At 48.7% G+C, this 13,360-nt stretch overlaps 1 protein-coding gene across 2 annotated transcripts in view; it reads right to left on the reverse strand.

The window, feature by feature from the left end:
- DPYSL2 (dihydropyrimidinase like 2) overlaps positions 1-13,360 on the reverse strand; it is a 114,192-nt gene that overhangs the window by 60,497 nt on the left and 40,335 nt on the right. Inside the window, exons 1-3 of one of the 2 annotated variants that reach the window (XM_057721929.1) lie at positions 12,667-12,972; positions 9,229-9,317; positions 7,353-7,537 (exon numbers count right to left, since the gene is read on the reverse strand). In XM_057721929.1, the coding sequence (XP_057577912.1) occupies positions 7,353-7,537; positions 9,229-9,317; positions 12,667-12,705 (313 nt within the window). In that variant the 5' untranslated portion in view covers positions 12,706-12,972. Of the gene's footprint in view, positions 1-7,352; positions 7,538-9,228; positions 9,318-12,666; positions 12,973-13,360 lie in introns of those variants that run through there. The other variant, XM_057721928.1, reaches the window with a different exon arrangement.

The following is a 13,360-nucleotide window of genomic DNA, read 5'->3' on the forward strand; positions in this document are numbered from 1 at the left end:
AGGGATCAGTCACGTTGCCAGGCTCTGGAGGGAAGGCAGTGATGAAATGGGGGGTTTCTAACTGTGCTTCCCCAAGCCCTAGGATTCCCCAGAGGCAGAGGGGCTGTCAAGAGGGGGAAGATGGGGAGAAAGGGGGCAAGGATCTGGGCTCTCCCATGGCCCACCATTCCAACCAGAGTTGCCCTGCTTTCAACAGTCTTACCTGCCAGGTGGGGGGGTCCCATGTAAGATTTCACGCAAGAAGAGGGTGACCCCAGGACGCTAAAGATTCCAAGCGGAGAAGGAGCAATGGGGTCAAGGTGTTGGTCCAGGCTCATTCAGCCGTTTATCAGGCGGCCAGCGTGGGCAGCTTCCATGTTTGCTGGGGGTCATACAACAATGGATAGGACAAGCTCCATGCGCTCCGTAAGTCTCTGCCCAGTTCACTCAGCCCGTGCCATGCTGACAGCTGAAAGCCCATCCCTCCCATCAAAGTCCAGAAAGACCTTGCTGGAGCCCACCACATCCACATCCCCCACCTGTCACTCGGGGAAACAGGATCGACAGGACATTCCCAGCAGTCAGAATATCTAGCTCCACGGAAAGTCAGAGAACAGGCTCTGGAAACATCCGCTACTGAGACTCTCCACGCTCTGTGCACAACACCCACAGGCCAAGTCAGAATGAGATCACGGAGGATGCAGATGCCTTCTTTTTTTTTTTTTTTTTTTTTTTTTTTACTTTTTGGCCACGCTGTGCAGCACATGGGATCTTAGCTCCCTGATCAGGGATCGAACCCGAACCCTCGTCCCCTGCGGTGGAAGTGCAGAGTTTTAACTGCTGGACCACCAGGGAAGTCCCCAGATGCTGTCTTAAGAGGGGAAGCCCACCCCTCTGTGGGCTGGGGTGATTTCCAAAGCTGTAACTGCCAGCTCTCAGGGCCAGGAGCCAGACAAGACACCTGAGTTGACTAGGATAACTGCCACAATGTCCATGAAATAGGGCCAAGGACCCAAACAGAAATGTCCCTGCTTCCAGAAGGGCAGGGCAGACACTACACCCAGCTGGGCTATGAGGCTGGCTGGTCGAGCCCAACCCAACGGCCTCCTTTCTGAGCAAAGAACCTAGTAAAGTGTGTGGTGGCCCTTCAGGAAGAGCGGTGCTGCCTCCCAGGACGCTTCATTTTTTTCACTCTCTTCCTCCGTTCTGCTCCGTACCAGGTATTAGGTGATTGGCCCAAAATATCCCAGGGAGTGCCTGGATTCTTCCAGTCCAGCCATTCATGGCCAAGATGTGCGCGGCAACACCTGAGCAGGCCCCGTCCCATGGCATCTGCTTGCAGAAGGCATTCGTGTCCATAGGCGTGTGACCTCATACATGTGGGGCCCGGGAGATGCGAGGAGGAGCGGACAGAAAGAGCCCACACCCACAGCCCATCGGATAACGTGGCTTTCTAATCGCCAGCCCACAGGCAGATTTTGTGGCGACAGCTTGGGTCCTGGACTTGGAGCGTTTCGTCTGATGGGGTCGAGTTTTCCTGTAAACACTTTCTAACCCATGTCAAACGAATGATGCAAAGGGAATAATGAAAGTATTGATTACAGACACATTCATATTACAGTGCGCGTGTTCACACATGGACCCGTCAGAGGCGGGGGAACAAACGCAAATGCCACATGGATGAAGAAATGACAAGCAGTGGATGTGCCCCAGAGACACTCCAAGGACACATCTTCCCAGGAAGGCCCGGCCAGTGTGGCTGTAGGAAGTCACCTCGCCTTGGTCTAGGTCTCCTGCCTCCACAGGCATGGCTCTCTAGGAGGAGCTGGACCAGCCCGTGGGGTTTCAGAGATGACTGCTGAGTCCGCCATGGTGCTAGGGGACCAGCCTGTTCACTCAGAGAGAGAGCCCCCTCACGGGAGGACAGGCAACCCCACCCCCTGCCAAAAAGATGGAGGAAGCCGTCCCCGTTCCCGACCTCAGGCCAATGCTTGGGCTCCGGGGTTTCCCCTCCTGCCTCCATCCCCCAACGGTTGCAACAGCTGACTGGACCGCAGTGCCCAGGGGGCTGGAGCAGCAGAAACAGGGCACTGTGAAGAGACAGCTGTTTCGGTGGAAATGAACGCAATTAACACCAGACGTGTAAACCCTCCTCCCACCCCAGGATTCTCGGTCCTCTGACATCACACTCAGATGACGCAGGAAACCAAGTCCCAGGAGCATATAAATTCATCCAATCACTCATTCATTCATTCAACCGCAGGCATCAATGGAGTGAATGTCTCAGGAGTGAAAGACTGCTGGGCGGGGGACATTAACACGAGAGAGGCAGAGGTGCCTTGATCAAACTGTAACACAGGATGAATGTCCCGAGAGCCACGGCATGAAAACCCACTGTTGGCTGAGGAGCACAGAAAAAGTGACAGATTATGGCTGAGGGGGCTGCATGGGGGCTTCGGGACGGCGGTAACTCCTAAGCTGGCCCTTGAAGGATAATGAAGATTCCCAGAGGCAGAGGAAAGAAGGGAAGGGCATCTCTGGCCGGGGCAGCAGGATTGGGCTCTGCCACTTGGACTGCATTCTCTGAGCCATAGGAGGCTGCTGAGGGCTTCAGAGGATGGAGGTAGCATGATCAGTCCAGAAGAGCCCAGGCTGCAAGATGTACGGGCTGCAGAGATAGGAGATCAGGGCAGTGAGACCCTCAGAAGCTGGGGCCAAAATCCAGTAAAAATGACAAAAGTCTGCATAGGTAAAGGAAGAGGTAACACGCCAGAGATAATACAGAGACAGAATTAACTTGATTCAGCACAGGGTGACCCTGGGTTTGAACCAGCATGACCCCAAGGGCAACCCCCTCCGGGGTTGGGCGCTGGGGTAGGAGCAAGAGATGGAGAGAAGAGAGTGAGTCTGACAGGGGATGGCTGGATGCAGGAATCATGGCATCTCTGGGAGCCACACCCAGAAGGTAAGTGACAAGTCCAGTGTTCAGGAGAGATGGCCCCTTCCAGCCCTGAGGCAGCTGGCTGTCCTCGCCTTGCCTGTGCTCAAGTCCCAGCCTGGTCTCTGCTGTACAGCGGCACCAGTGAGGGGAAGTCCCCTTGGGTGTGTTGTGCCCCGGGCGTCAAGCCTCTAGGGAAAGCCCTGAGTTCAGGTTAGCAGAAACGACATTCAGGCTCTCTTCTCTGAGCAGTGGTTTCCTGTCCTTGGTGACCTAGTCCGTAGGTCTGGCACGGACCCCCAAGATCCAGACTTTCCAACAGCTCTCCAGGCGCACTTGACAATCACCAGATTCAAGTATGGATTCACAAGTCACATCAGCAGACTCTTCACTTCAAGGGGTTGGGTGAGGCCCAGGAAGCTTAATGTTTCAAGAGGCACCCCAAGTAACACCAGGGCACCCAGTCTGCTGACCACACCTGGAGAATCCCTGCTCCCAGTAAATGTTCGGGTCAGACCCTCCTGCAGCTGAAGCCTCTTTTCTCTGGCTCTGTTGAGAGAGTAGAGATCCAGAGGGGGTCTCTATGGAGATGGGAGGTTGCTGGTACCTGATGTGAGATGGAACAATAAGTCACCACGGCTGAGTGATAACTGCGGGCCGGGTACTGTTCTGATGCCTCCGTGGTCGATCTTTGTAACAAATTTGCTTTTGCAGGTGAGGAAACAGAGGCTTAACGCAAAGGTCACACAGCTTCCAGGTGGTGGAGCCACAGTTGCAGGTGTGTGTTCCGTACCTGCCACCTGCACTGATGCACAGAGTGAGTGCCCTGCCCTCCGGCCTCAGTCTCCCCCTCTAGAAAATGGAAGTAGCTGTTCCCGCCTGCTTCCTTGGAGACTCTGGGGTCTTAACAGCTCTGATGATCATAAAGCCCCCGGGACCCCAGCAGCACTTGCCCCAAGCAGCACCCCTGCCACCTCCGTGACCCCTCAGCCAGTCTGGATGCCACCTCTAGGGCGTGTGTCTGGAACCTCTGCCCACCCATCACTGGATGCAAAGGGCACAGGACGTTCCCTCTGCCCTACACGGCGGGCCCCTTACAAAGATCTCATTGTACATTTCTCAATGAGAGGCTCTGTTTGACGGTAATAATATTATTTTCTGCTGCTGACGTGTCACCTCCATTTCCAAACTGGGAATATTCAGCTGCATTCTCCACCACAGGCTGTGCAATTTTCAGACAGATCCTGTGGTCTGCGAAACACACAGCAAGCGCACGGTGAAGATGCATTGGGTGACATGGCTTGGAGCAACTCAGAAAGATGGGAGGGAGGGGCTGCAGGCGGTGTGGTACCAATTTCCTTCAACAGCTTGTTTCTGTAAGTTTTCACTTGAATCTCTTCAAAGTACCCAAAGTACTTAGTTCTGGCCTCAATACGTATTAAAGAAGCTACGATCTCATTGAAAGAGCAGGTCATAGGTACCAACGACGTCCCACTACGCTATCTAGTCCTCTCTGCAAGGCTCCCACTTGTAAAGCGTGCTCCAGCCACTGACTCACTTAAAGCAATGCAGAATGCATGACCAGCAAGCAGAAAATAGTCCTGATTGCCTCATCTGTATAATTACCACGTACCTCCTGAAGGAAGGGCAGGCAGTGGAATTCTGTAGAGGTCAGTAACCACGGATGGACATCTGCAGGAGTTAATGTTTTTCTCAAGATATATGGGCAGTAGAGTTTGGGGGTGTGACAATTCTGACCACACCCCTACCACCTCTGATTACTTTCATCCTTTGAGATCTGCTCATTAAATTTCTCTTTGACTGCAATCACCACCTGTGCATTAAAATATGCTTGCATTCTGTCCAACTGAGCAGGACAGGCAGCCTGACTGCTCCCTCCTCCTTCGTTCTAATCTGCCATAAGGTCATCTGCTGCTGATGCTGGGCCCCTGGAATTTGGGCAGAACTTGTGGAGACATCCCTAATCCATGCACAGAAGGAACCCACCTGGCAGGAAGGGAAAGATGCTCAGAGCCACTGAGAAAGAAGGCCAAAGGGAAGGTCAGGGTGTCAGCAGGAAGGGATGCGCCCACGTGTGAAGGTCGTGGGGCAGGAACACAAAAACAGACAAGAAGCAGGACAGGGGCCAAAGGACTGGTCAGGTGTGAGGAGGGAAGAGGCACAGTCAAGAACACAGGGTGGGGTCTTTCAAGTAAGTCGGCGAGAAAGCAGAGCTCCGATGGATCTGTGGCTCAAAGTGCATTCGATTAGATGCAAACTCTGAGCTCAGTGAATCACCAAATGTGGGCGCTGGAAAGGACATCCAGGGTCATCTAGTGCAAATCCTTCACTGTGCAGACGAGCAGCCCACAGAAGCGAGGTGACTCGCCCATGGTCACATAGCAAGTGAGTGCTGAAGGGAGACCAGATCTCCAGACCCCCCCCCCGCCCCGGGGGGGAATTTCCACCTCGGAGCGCTGCCCCTCAGCTCAGTAGTAAACGTCACTGATCACTCCCTTAGGAAATATTATTTGTGACTTATTAACACTCTGTGACCAAGGCACAGGCCTACAAGGCCCCCATAGGGACTCCAAACTGAGGCAGATTATAACCTTGACTTGGTCTTCCAGGCTGACACCCGAGCAGTCTGTGCTTCAAGCCCCAGTGTGGAAGCTGGGGCCGGCCCTGGAGGAAGGACGGAAATGCCCACTGGTGCCAGTGGGTCCTGGCAGACACCACTGACAAAAGAGCAGGCGTTGACACGAGGCCAGAGCCCCAAGGTGTGTGCGGATGCCAAGCCCTCCCCCCCATCACCAAGAACAGCACCCTCTAGGTTAGAAGGTAACATGTGAGGCAAGAAAGAGGCAGTAAGGCTTCAACTTGGAGGCTCTTTCCGGTCAGTGATGACACCCGAAGACCAGAAAGGACATGAGAAGGTGACTGTGTGATTTAAAAAGTCAAAAAGCTCAGACTAGAAGGGGATAGCAATGTCTTCTTCTGACAAGAAGCCCAGAAACAGACCCTGAAGTTACAAGTAGAAAGAGCATCGTGCCAAAAAGTAACCAGTAAGATAGGTTTTTCTAAAACAGAAAGAGCGAAGTTCTTTCCACTTGGACCCTCTTCTGAACTGAACTATAAGCTTTTAAGATAGACTCTCACTCTAGGATAAAATCTTTAAAAAAAAATGAAGTAATGCCAATTGTAGCAACATGGATGGACCTACAGATTATCATGCTAAATGAAGGAAGTTAGACAGAGAAAGATAAACATCAATGTGATATCACTTACATGTGGAATCCAAAAAAATGATACAAGGAAACTGATTTGCAAAACAGAAACAGACTCACAGACATAGAAAACAAACTTATGGTTACCAAAGGGAAAAGGCGAAAAGCAATAAATTAGGAGTTTGGGATTAACAGATAGGTATTCTTATATGTAAAACAGATAAAAAACAAGGACCTACTATATAGCACAGGGAACTATATATCTTGTAATAACTATAATGGAAAAGAATCTGAAAACAGAATAGATACATAGATATAGATATGTAACTGAATCACTTTGCTGTATACCTGAAACTAATACAACATTGTAAATCAACTACACTTCAACAGAAAAACAAAAATTTAAAAAACAATGTGTCTGGTGGGCCACTGTGCAACTTGCCTACCTCCTCAAGATTAAAATGATATTTGCCAAAGGGAGGATCAACAGCCATGCTGGAAACTGACCATTCACAAGCAAACTCTTCACATTTGTTAGGAAATATACTTTAGATATGGTTGAATGAAAAGCATAAATGCTACAGAGCAGTATTTGCAAGGCACCCAGCTGTTCACAGCAGCAATTTTCATATCTAAACGACAACTGATATCTGCGGGCACTTCTCCAAGCAGGACTGCCCAATTCCATTTATGTCAAACCCAGACCAGGAAGTAATCCCTCCATTTGATTTTCTTATCAGTGGAATTGATGTTCCTGGTTCAACAGTTCACTTGCTGTACCCCAGCCTCATTCCAAGAAGATACACACTTAGGGATTCTTTAAAAGTCAAAATCCATTACTTAGGAGCAAAGGCTCAAAACTGATCGTTTTGAAGATTACTCCCCAAATGCTGTGTTTTCAAAGTGACCACAATCAAATCACATTTTCAGGTTAAGGAAGACAAAAGTTCCCAAGCAGAGAAAGCAAGAAGCCACTTTTTTATGCTACCGAAATCCTCTAGAAGCTTATTCTCAAGTTCAACTGGAGAACCTCAGCGTTGGACAGAAAATGAGACTAAGGCTGTCCCACCCCCCACCCCCTTACGTGGCAGATCCATCCCCTGCTCAGTTCAGCAACCTTTAGAAGGAACGGCTCAAACAACATAGACTCATTTTCAAACAATAATGGTTCCCAAGCACTAAGATTATTCTTTGTCAAGCTGTCTTACTGATCATGGTGGTTCCCCCAGCCAGGGCCGCCTTGGTGCCTTGAAAGAAGTCATCAGCAGAGGTCATCCCCTGATCGGGCATCTGGAAGCGGGTGTGGACGTCGATCCCTCCAGGGATCACCATTCTGGAATGGGCTTCGATGGTCTTCACGCCTCCTGGCACAATCAGGTTTTCTCCTATTTGCCTAAATAAACAGATAATGATTGTAAATGAAATGTCCTAAATCAAATGGTATCAGACAGGCATTTTCAGCAAGCCATCAACAACCCTTCCCTGTGTTCCAAAGACTCTTTCGATTATTGTTTTATTCATAAGCTGTGCACCCGCCACTCCCCTCCCCCAAGAGGCAAGGCAGAGCACACTGGAAAACGAAATCTAAACAAGGCATCAGAGGCCAGTCAAAGAGGCTTAGTTACCAGAAAACCCATATGATCAAATGATAACAAAACCCTAAGATATTTACATAAAACACCATACTTTCTTTATAACACACTCAGTTGAGTTAATTATCCTTTAACAGCTTTCTCCAGACCTGACTGCACTTTACAGACATTTATTTTCACCATATCATTTCCACAAAGAAAAATGAGGAGTAAAAGGACAAGGAATGGAACAAAATAAAGCAAAATAATAATGATAAGTAAACACTTAGATTGAAACGATCTTAAAATCTGGAAGCATGTGATCAGCAACTCGGATAATAAAGGCAGAAAAATTAATATTCATTACGTTGGGTGACATGGATTCATTTCCAATTTTTCAAAACTATCTCGGCTACATCTTTATGCCAGTTTTTTCAAAAGGAAAAAGTAATCAAGGAGGAGTTGGTAAAGTTCTAAAACAAATTAGTGATGACTAAAAATAGCACCCGGGCTTGTTCACCTCCAGGCCAGAGTCTTACAGACCAGATCATGCTGCTTTCCAGTGAGGGGGGAAATGGAACATGAAAGTCATGGTATTTGAGAGCCTGGAGCTGAGACTGTCACAAGCAAACACACATGGAGAAAACATTAAACGTGGAAACGTTAAAACCTCTTTTAGGATCATAAATCAGGGTGTGAGTTTCCAGGCAACAGACACGTCCACTCCAATTTTCCACTCCTCTGGACTGGTTTGCTGCTAGCCCTTGATAAATGCTGCTTATTTAAAAGATGTCATTTGCTGCAGTGTTTGTCTTTAAACAGATGTGCTATTTCTCCAGAGCCCTGTGAGCTGTCCCAGTCGGAAGGGCACGAGGATACTGGGATGGTCTCAGCTCACTTAACCCCCTAGGGTCCAAAAATACCCCAACTCAGTAACTGCTCTGTTGTTTTCTCCTTTGAAATACAATACACAATAAACACAAGGGCAGTCCTATTTGTGTTGGTTGCCACTTAAAGAACAAAACCTAAAATTCCCTTGAAGTGAGGCAGTAATTTGTCTCTGTGGCTAGTAATTAATTTGGTGTCCGTCGGCCCCAACAACGTGGATTCTTGATTAAGAAAGCAGATGTGCTATCACGATAGGAAAGGCTGTACTTCACGTTTGTGTCCTTTGATTGCTCTACCTTCCCCACACAACCACATGCTAGGAAGACCCTTAATATAGTCAATGGATCACAACGTGAGTACTTGGCAACAAGAAGATGTTGTGTCACTTCAGTTAAAAATAGTCAGTTACATAACACGTAAGGAAAGGGGTGTGCATTTAATTGTGGCTTTGAATTCCCTAAATCTGTTTTCAAATTCACTAATTACCACCAATCAAACTAGGCTTAAACAGATACTAAGTTAGTCTCTAAGTCACTATAGCTTGATACCACAGGTGTGAATTGTAGCTAATGCTTAGGAACACTGCAAGGTACCCAGATCTGTGGGGAGACTGAGTTACACTTACTTGATCAACCCATCTTCCATGTATATGTCTGCATAGAATGACTGGTCATCATTAACGATTTTACCTCCTTTGATCAGAAGACGATCACTCTGAAACAAAGAAGTAGTAAGGTCACAGTGTGAAACTGACCCATGAGAAACATTGGTAGTAAGATAAATGAGCTAAGAACACATTTTCACAGTTCGAAAGTGATGCTCAAAGTAAGCCAATTTTGGAAAGACTCAGTGACAAAGGTGAATCCGTATGCGGTAACCTATTCATCACTTGATGAGCCAGAACATACTGGCGAAGCTCAAAGCTTATCCTAGAGGAAAAAAAAAATTTCTTTCCATTAGACCCACAAGCAAAAGAGAATGGAAAAAAAAAAAAGCCTAACAATCTCCCTTTAAAGCCCAGTAAAAAGACTTCAGATAAAGAAGACAATTGCTTTGCATGGCTTTAGGCTAAACTTCATTTAAAAAAAAAATACACCCACATGTAGAGGAAGTCTATTCTTGGTGTCGGGAAAAATTAACCAAAAGTCTGTTGTCATGGGATACTCTACACAAACACACTTGGTGCAGCCATAGCAAGATTTCAATTCAGTATGTTCTTTATATTTGCATTTATCTTTGAGGTAAATCACAGCAATTGTAGCAAAGAGGGGAGAAGCACTTCAAATATGCACCATTTTAACTATTAAGTTGTTAAGAAAAAGGTAAATTTTAGACTAAAGTAGGTGAGATGGCAAGTTCTAAAAGCTAACACCATTATTGACTATACACATACAGATATTTAAATTGGTGCAAAAAATATATGACAAGCAGCGCATAAGGGCCAAGAATGTAACAGAAATGTTACATTATGATTCATCTCTATCCCAAATGCTGTTGATGGAATGTTATGTTAAAATTCTGTGTTCAGTGGACATGCACCTGCATTATTCTCCACTGGGTTTAAACGACTGTCCTTTTAATATGCAAAGCACTTCAAAGAATGGCGTTCATTTTGACAATGGTTAACTCAAAATTCAGGTAAAAATAATATTCTCAGCAAGTGCTATTTATATTTAGCACCTACCAAGAAGAGAAAATTACAGCAACTCTTTTAAAAAATATATAAGCTACTAGAGATCTAGGAAAAAAGATACTTTTACACATAAACACACACACACCTGGGTTTAGAAAGTATTTATTGTTTCTCTAACATAATGAAAAACAGTAAGATTATTTTAATTGTGTACATTGTGGGAGCCTTCATTCCGCTGTAGACTTTGGAAAGTCAAATGGGAAGTCAACAACAATTCCTGCATTTATATCATTTATGTAAGGTAAAAGTACAGACCTTTAAAATATCATGTCCTGTAAACCATGTCACTCAAGCCTCAAATCAAATCTGTGAGGTGAAGGGAGCTAGACTCTTGTTCCCAGGACACATAAAGAAATTGAGGCTCAGGGAGGTTAAGCCACTGGCCCAAGGTCACCTGATTCAGCACACTTATCTCTGTCTACAATGATCTCCCCCTCTTCCCCAGAACCCAGCTTTGACAGGATAAACATCGCCTTTGAAGCAAGAAGTCCTGCCCTTCACCACCTGCTCCCTTAGTCACTGCGGTACCTGTTCCAGCCATCATGCGAATGCCCGAGCCAACATCACGTTGAGAAAAAAAAAAGCATCATCACAGCCCCGCTCACTCGCGTGGCTTCTTACATAAGAGGCTGGCCGTGCTGATGGAGGGAGGGAAACCATGCTATAGGTCCTACGATAATGCAACCGGACTTCGTTAAAGGGCAGAGGGGGCGCTCTTTTAAAAATCAGTCTTGTTGATTGTTTGCTTTTTAAATTTTTTTCTCCCCACACTGTCAAAACGAAACTGCCTTTTTCATTCACGAAGACAGCAGATTACTTGAGGCTTGCAGCAAATCTGCTCTCCACCCCCACTCCCCAGATTCCTCCCTCCGGTGCAAGGAACACAAAATGCTGGGTCCCCCGGTGCTCGGCCCTTTGGGATCCTGGGTCCTTGGCCCTCAAGAAAAACAATACCCACCCCCGCTGTAGAACAGCTCGTCCTATAAAATCCTCCCGAGCACACGCCCCCTCCCCTGTGCGTCTGCTCCCGCATCTCTCTGCTGCGGATGGGTGTGCCCTTGTGCATCCAGTGGAAGCCGGGGTGCCCGTGGCTAAGGAGGAAACCAGAGCGAAAGCGCGCCCTCAAACGCAGCCCTAAACACATCTTGACTTCTCAAAGATTCCTTCGGTCACCGCCGCAGCCCAGGGCTCTGCCCGGCAACCAGCAATGGCACTGTAATTGCACATCATTATATAACAATGAATTTCCCTCGCGTTCCTCCCTCCCCGGGATTTCATTTGGGGATGCAGAGAACTAGGACTGGCAAGATTTTTCCGGGAGAAGATGGGGGCGGGGGAGCAGCGGGAACGAGAACCTGTGTTCATCGCCCAAGCATCGCAAAGTCATGGCTCGGAGCTTCACGAGATATACAAACTAACCATCCGAGGCCCCAGAGCTGCGCCGACATCTCCGGCCGCTGCGATCATTGTCTGGCCGAGGCCGGGCCATCTGCTCCGCGCGTCGCGCAGCGCCATTACCTCCCCGAGCCCGGCTCGGCGCTGTCCCCAACGCCCACCCCCCCGCCCCCCAGTCCGCTTTGTATGCGCCAACACGGACGCCTCCCCGCCTGCAGAAGGGGCATAAAGACACAAGAAAGCGAGCCCAGAGCCGCCAGGGTCCCAGCCCCAAACTATTTGGTCGAGAAACCCGTGAGGGCCACCAAAAACCGGTCCCGGTCAACAAAAAGCCCACGCCTGCACCCTCCCCGCCCCCCAGCTCTGCTCGTCACCGCGTCCCTGTTTTTCCTTCCCGTTTCCACAGGATCCCGGTACACCCAGCCCTTTTCAGCATCCCTCTACTGTCACTACGCCTCTGGGCTGAAACCCGCTCCTTTTTCTGAAGAAACGGAGGAAGCCTCCAGAAAGCCCTTTATGGTGGGGGCGGGAGACACAGGGAGAATCCATTTCTCCATCTCCCCATCCAGCTCCTGGATTCCAGCCCCGCAGCCGAGAGAACAATATCCGAGCTTCAACCATGCATATTCAATCTGGCATCCATTTGCTTACACCCCGCAGGCCAGCACTGCAGCATCTCGCTCTGACAATAAAAGGATACAGCGGATCTGGCGCGCTACCTAAAACTACCTTAATGCACTCACGCTCCTATTTTAATGCCTTAGAAACTATGTGGCTTACAATTCTATAGGATTGCGTCTCCCACCACGATCGCCTTCTTTAGCAACCAGGGTAAAAAGGAGAAGAAAAAAAAAAAAGTTGGGTTCCTCTTCCTCCCCCTCCTGTTTCAAAAAAAAAAAAAAATCCTTAGATGTTCTGTGCCACAAAAGGCACAGATTGCTGGCCGATCGCGGATTTCCCAAGTACCAAACTCACCGTGATGCGTGGAATATTTTTCTTCCCCTGATAAGACATCTCTCTCCTGGGAAAATATTAATTTCAAAAGGGCAGCTTTAAAACAAAAATCGCCAGGAAAGAGACTTGGTATTTTTTGCAGGATTGAAAAATGTGCAGCCGCTTAGCTGGTCTTGCTGATAGCCAATTTCAGGAACGTAAGAGATAAATGCAATTCTCTGTCTCTCTTTCTTCCTCTGCTCCAACACTGCCCCAGCTAGGGCGGAAAAAAAGAAAGAGAGAGAGAGAGAACAGGAGAGAAGGGGGTGGAAATAAACTACAGCAATAAAAGCCTCGGTTCAAGTCTGCCACCGCGGCGCATGCGCCGCCAGCCACTCCCTTTCCTCTCAGGCCAAAGCCCTCCGCTTCGAGAGAGACGAGTCCTGATTGGCCACAATCGTGGGATATGCAAATGAGCGCAGGCGGGGAGGGGAGCGGCGCGAGAGCGCGAATTGCTGCAGTGTGCGGCCGAGGGCGGCGGTCGGTGCGTGCGCCCGAGAGGGGCGCGCGCCTTTCGCGCCCTTTTTTTGGAGCCGGGCATCAGCCACCGCGGCTGGCAGCGGCCCCAGAGGCAGCATCAGCAACGCAGGGACAACGGAGGGGTGGTTACTGCGGACAGGGGGAGCCCAGCCGCGAGACGGTGGGCTTCGGTGCGGCCCAGGCGGCACGCACCCGC

This window comes from Hippopotamus amphibius, chromosome 2, assembly GCF_030028045.1.
Source record: "Hippopotamus amphibius kiboko isolate mHipAmp2 chromosome 2, mHipAmp2.hap2, whole genome shotgun sequence".
Taxonomy (NCBI): domain Eukaryota; kingdom Metazoa; phylum Chordata; class Mammalia; order Artiodactyla; family Hippopotamidae; genus Hippopotamus; species Hippopotamus amphibius.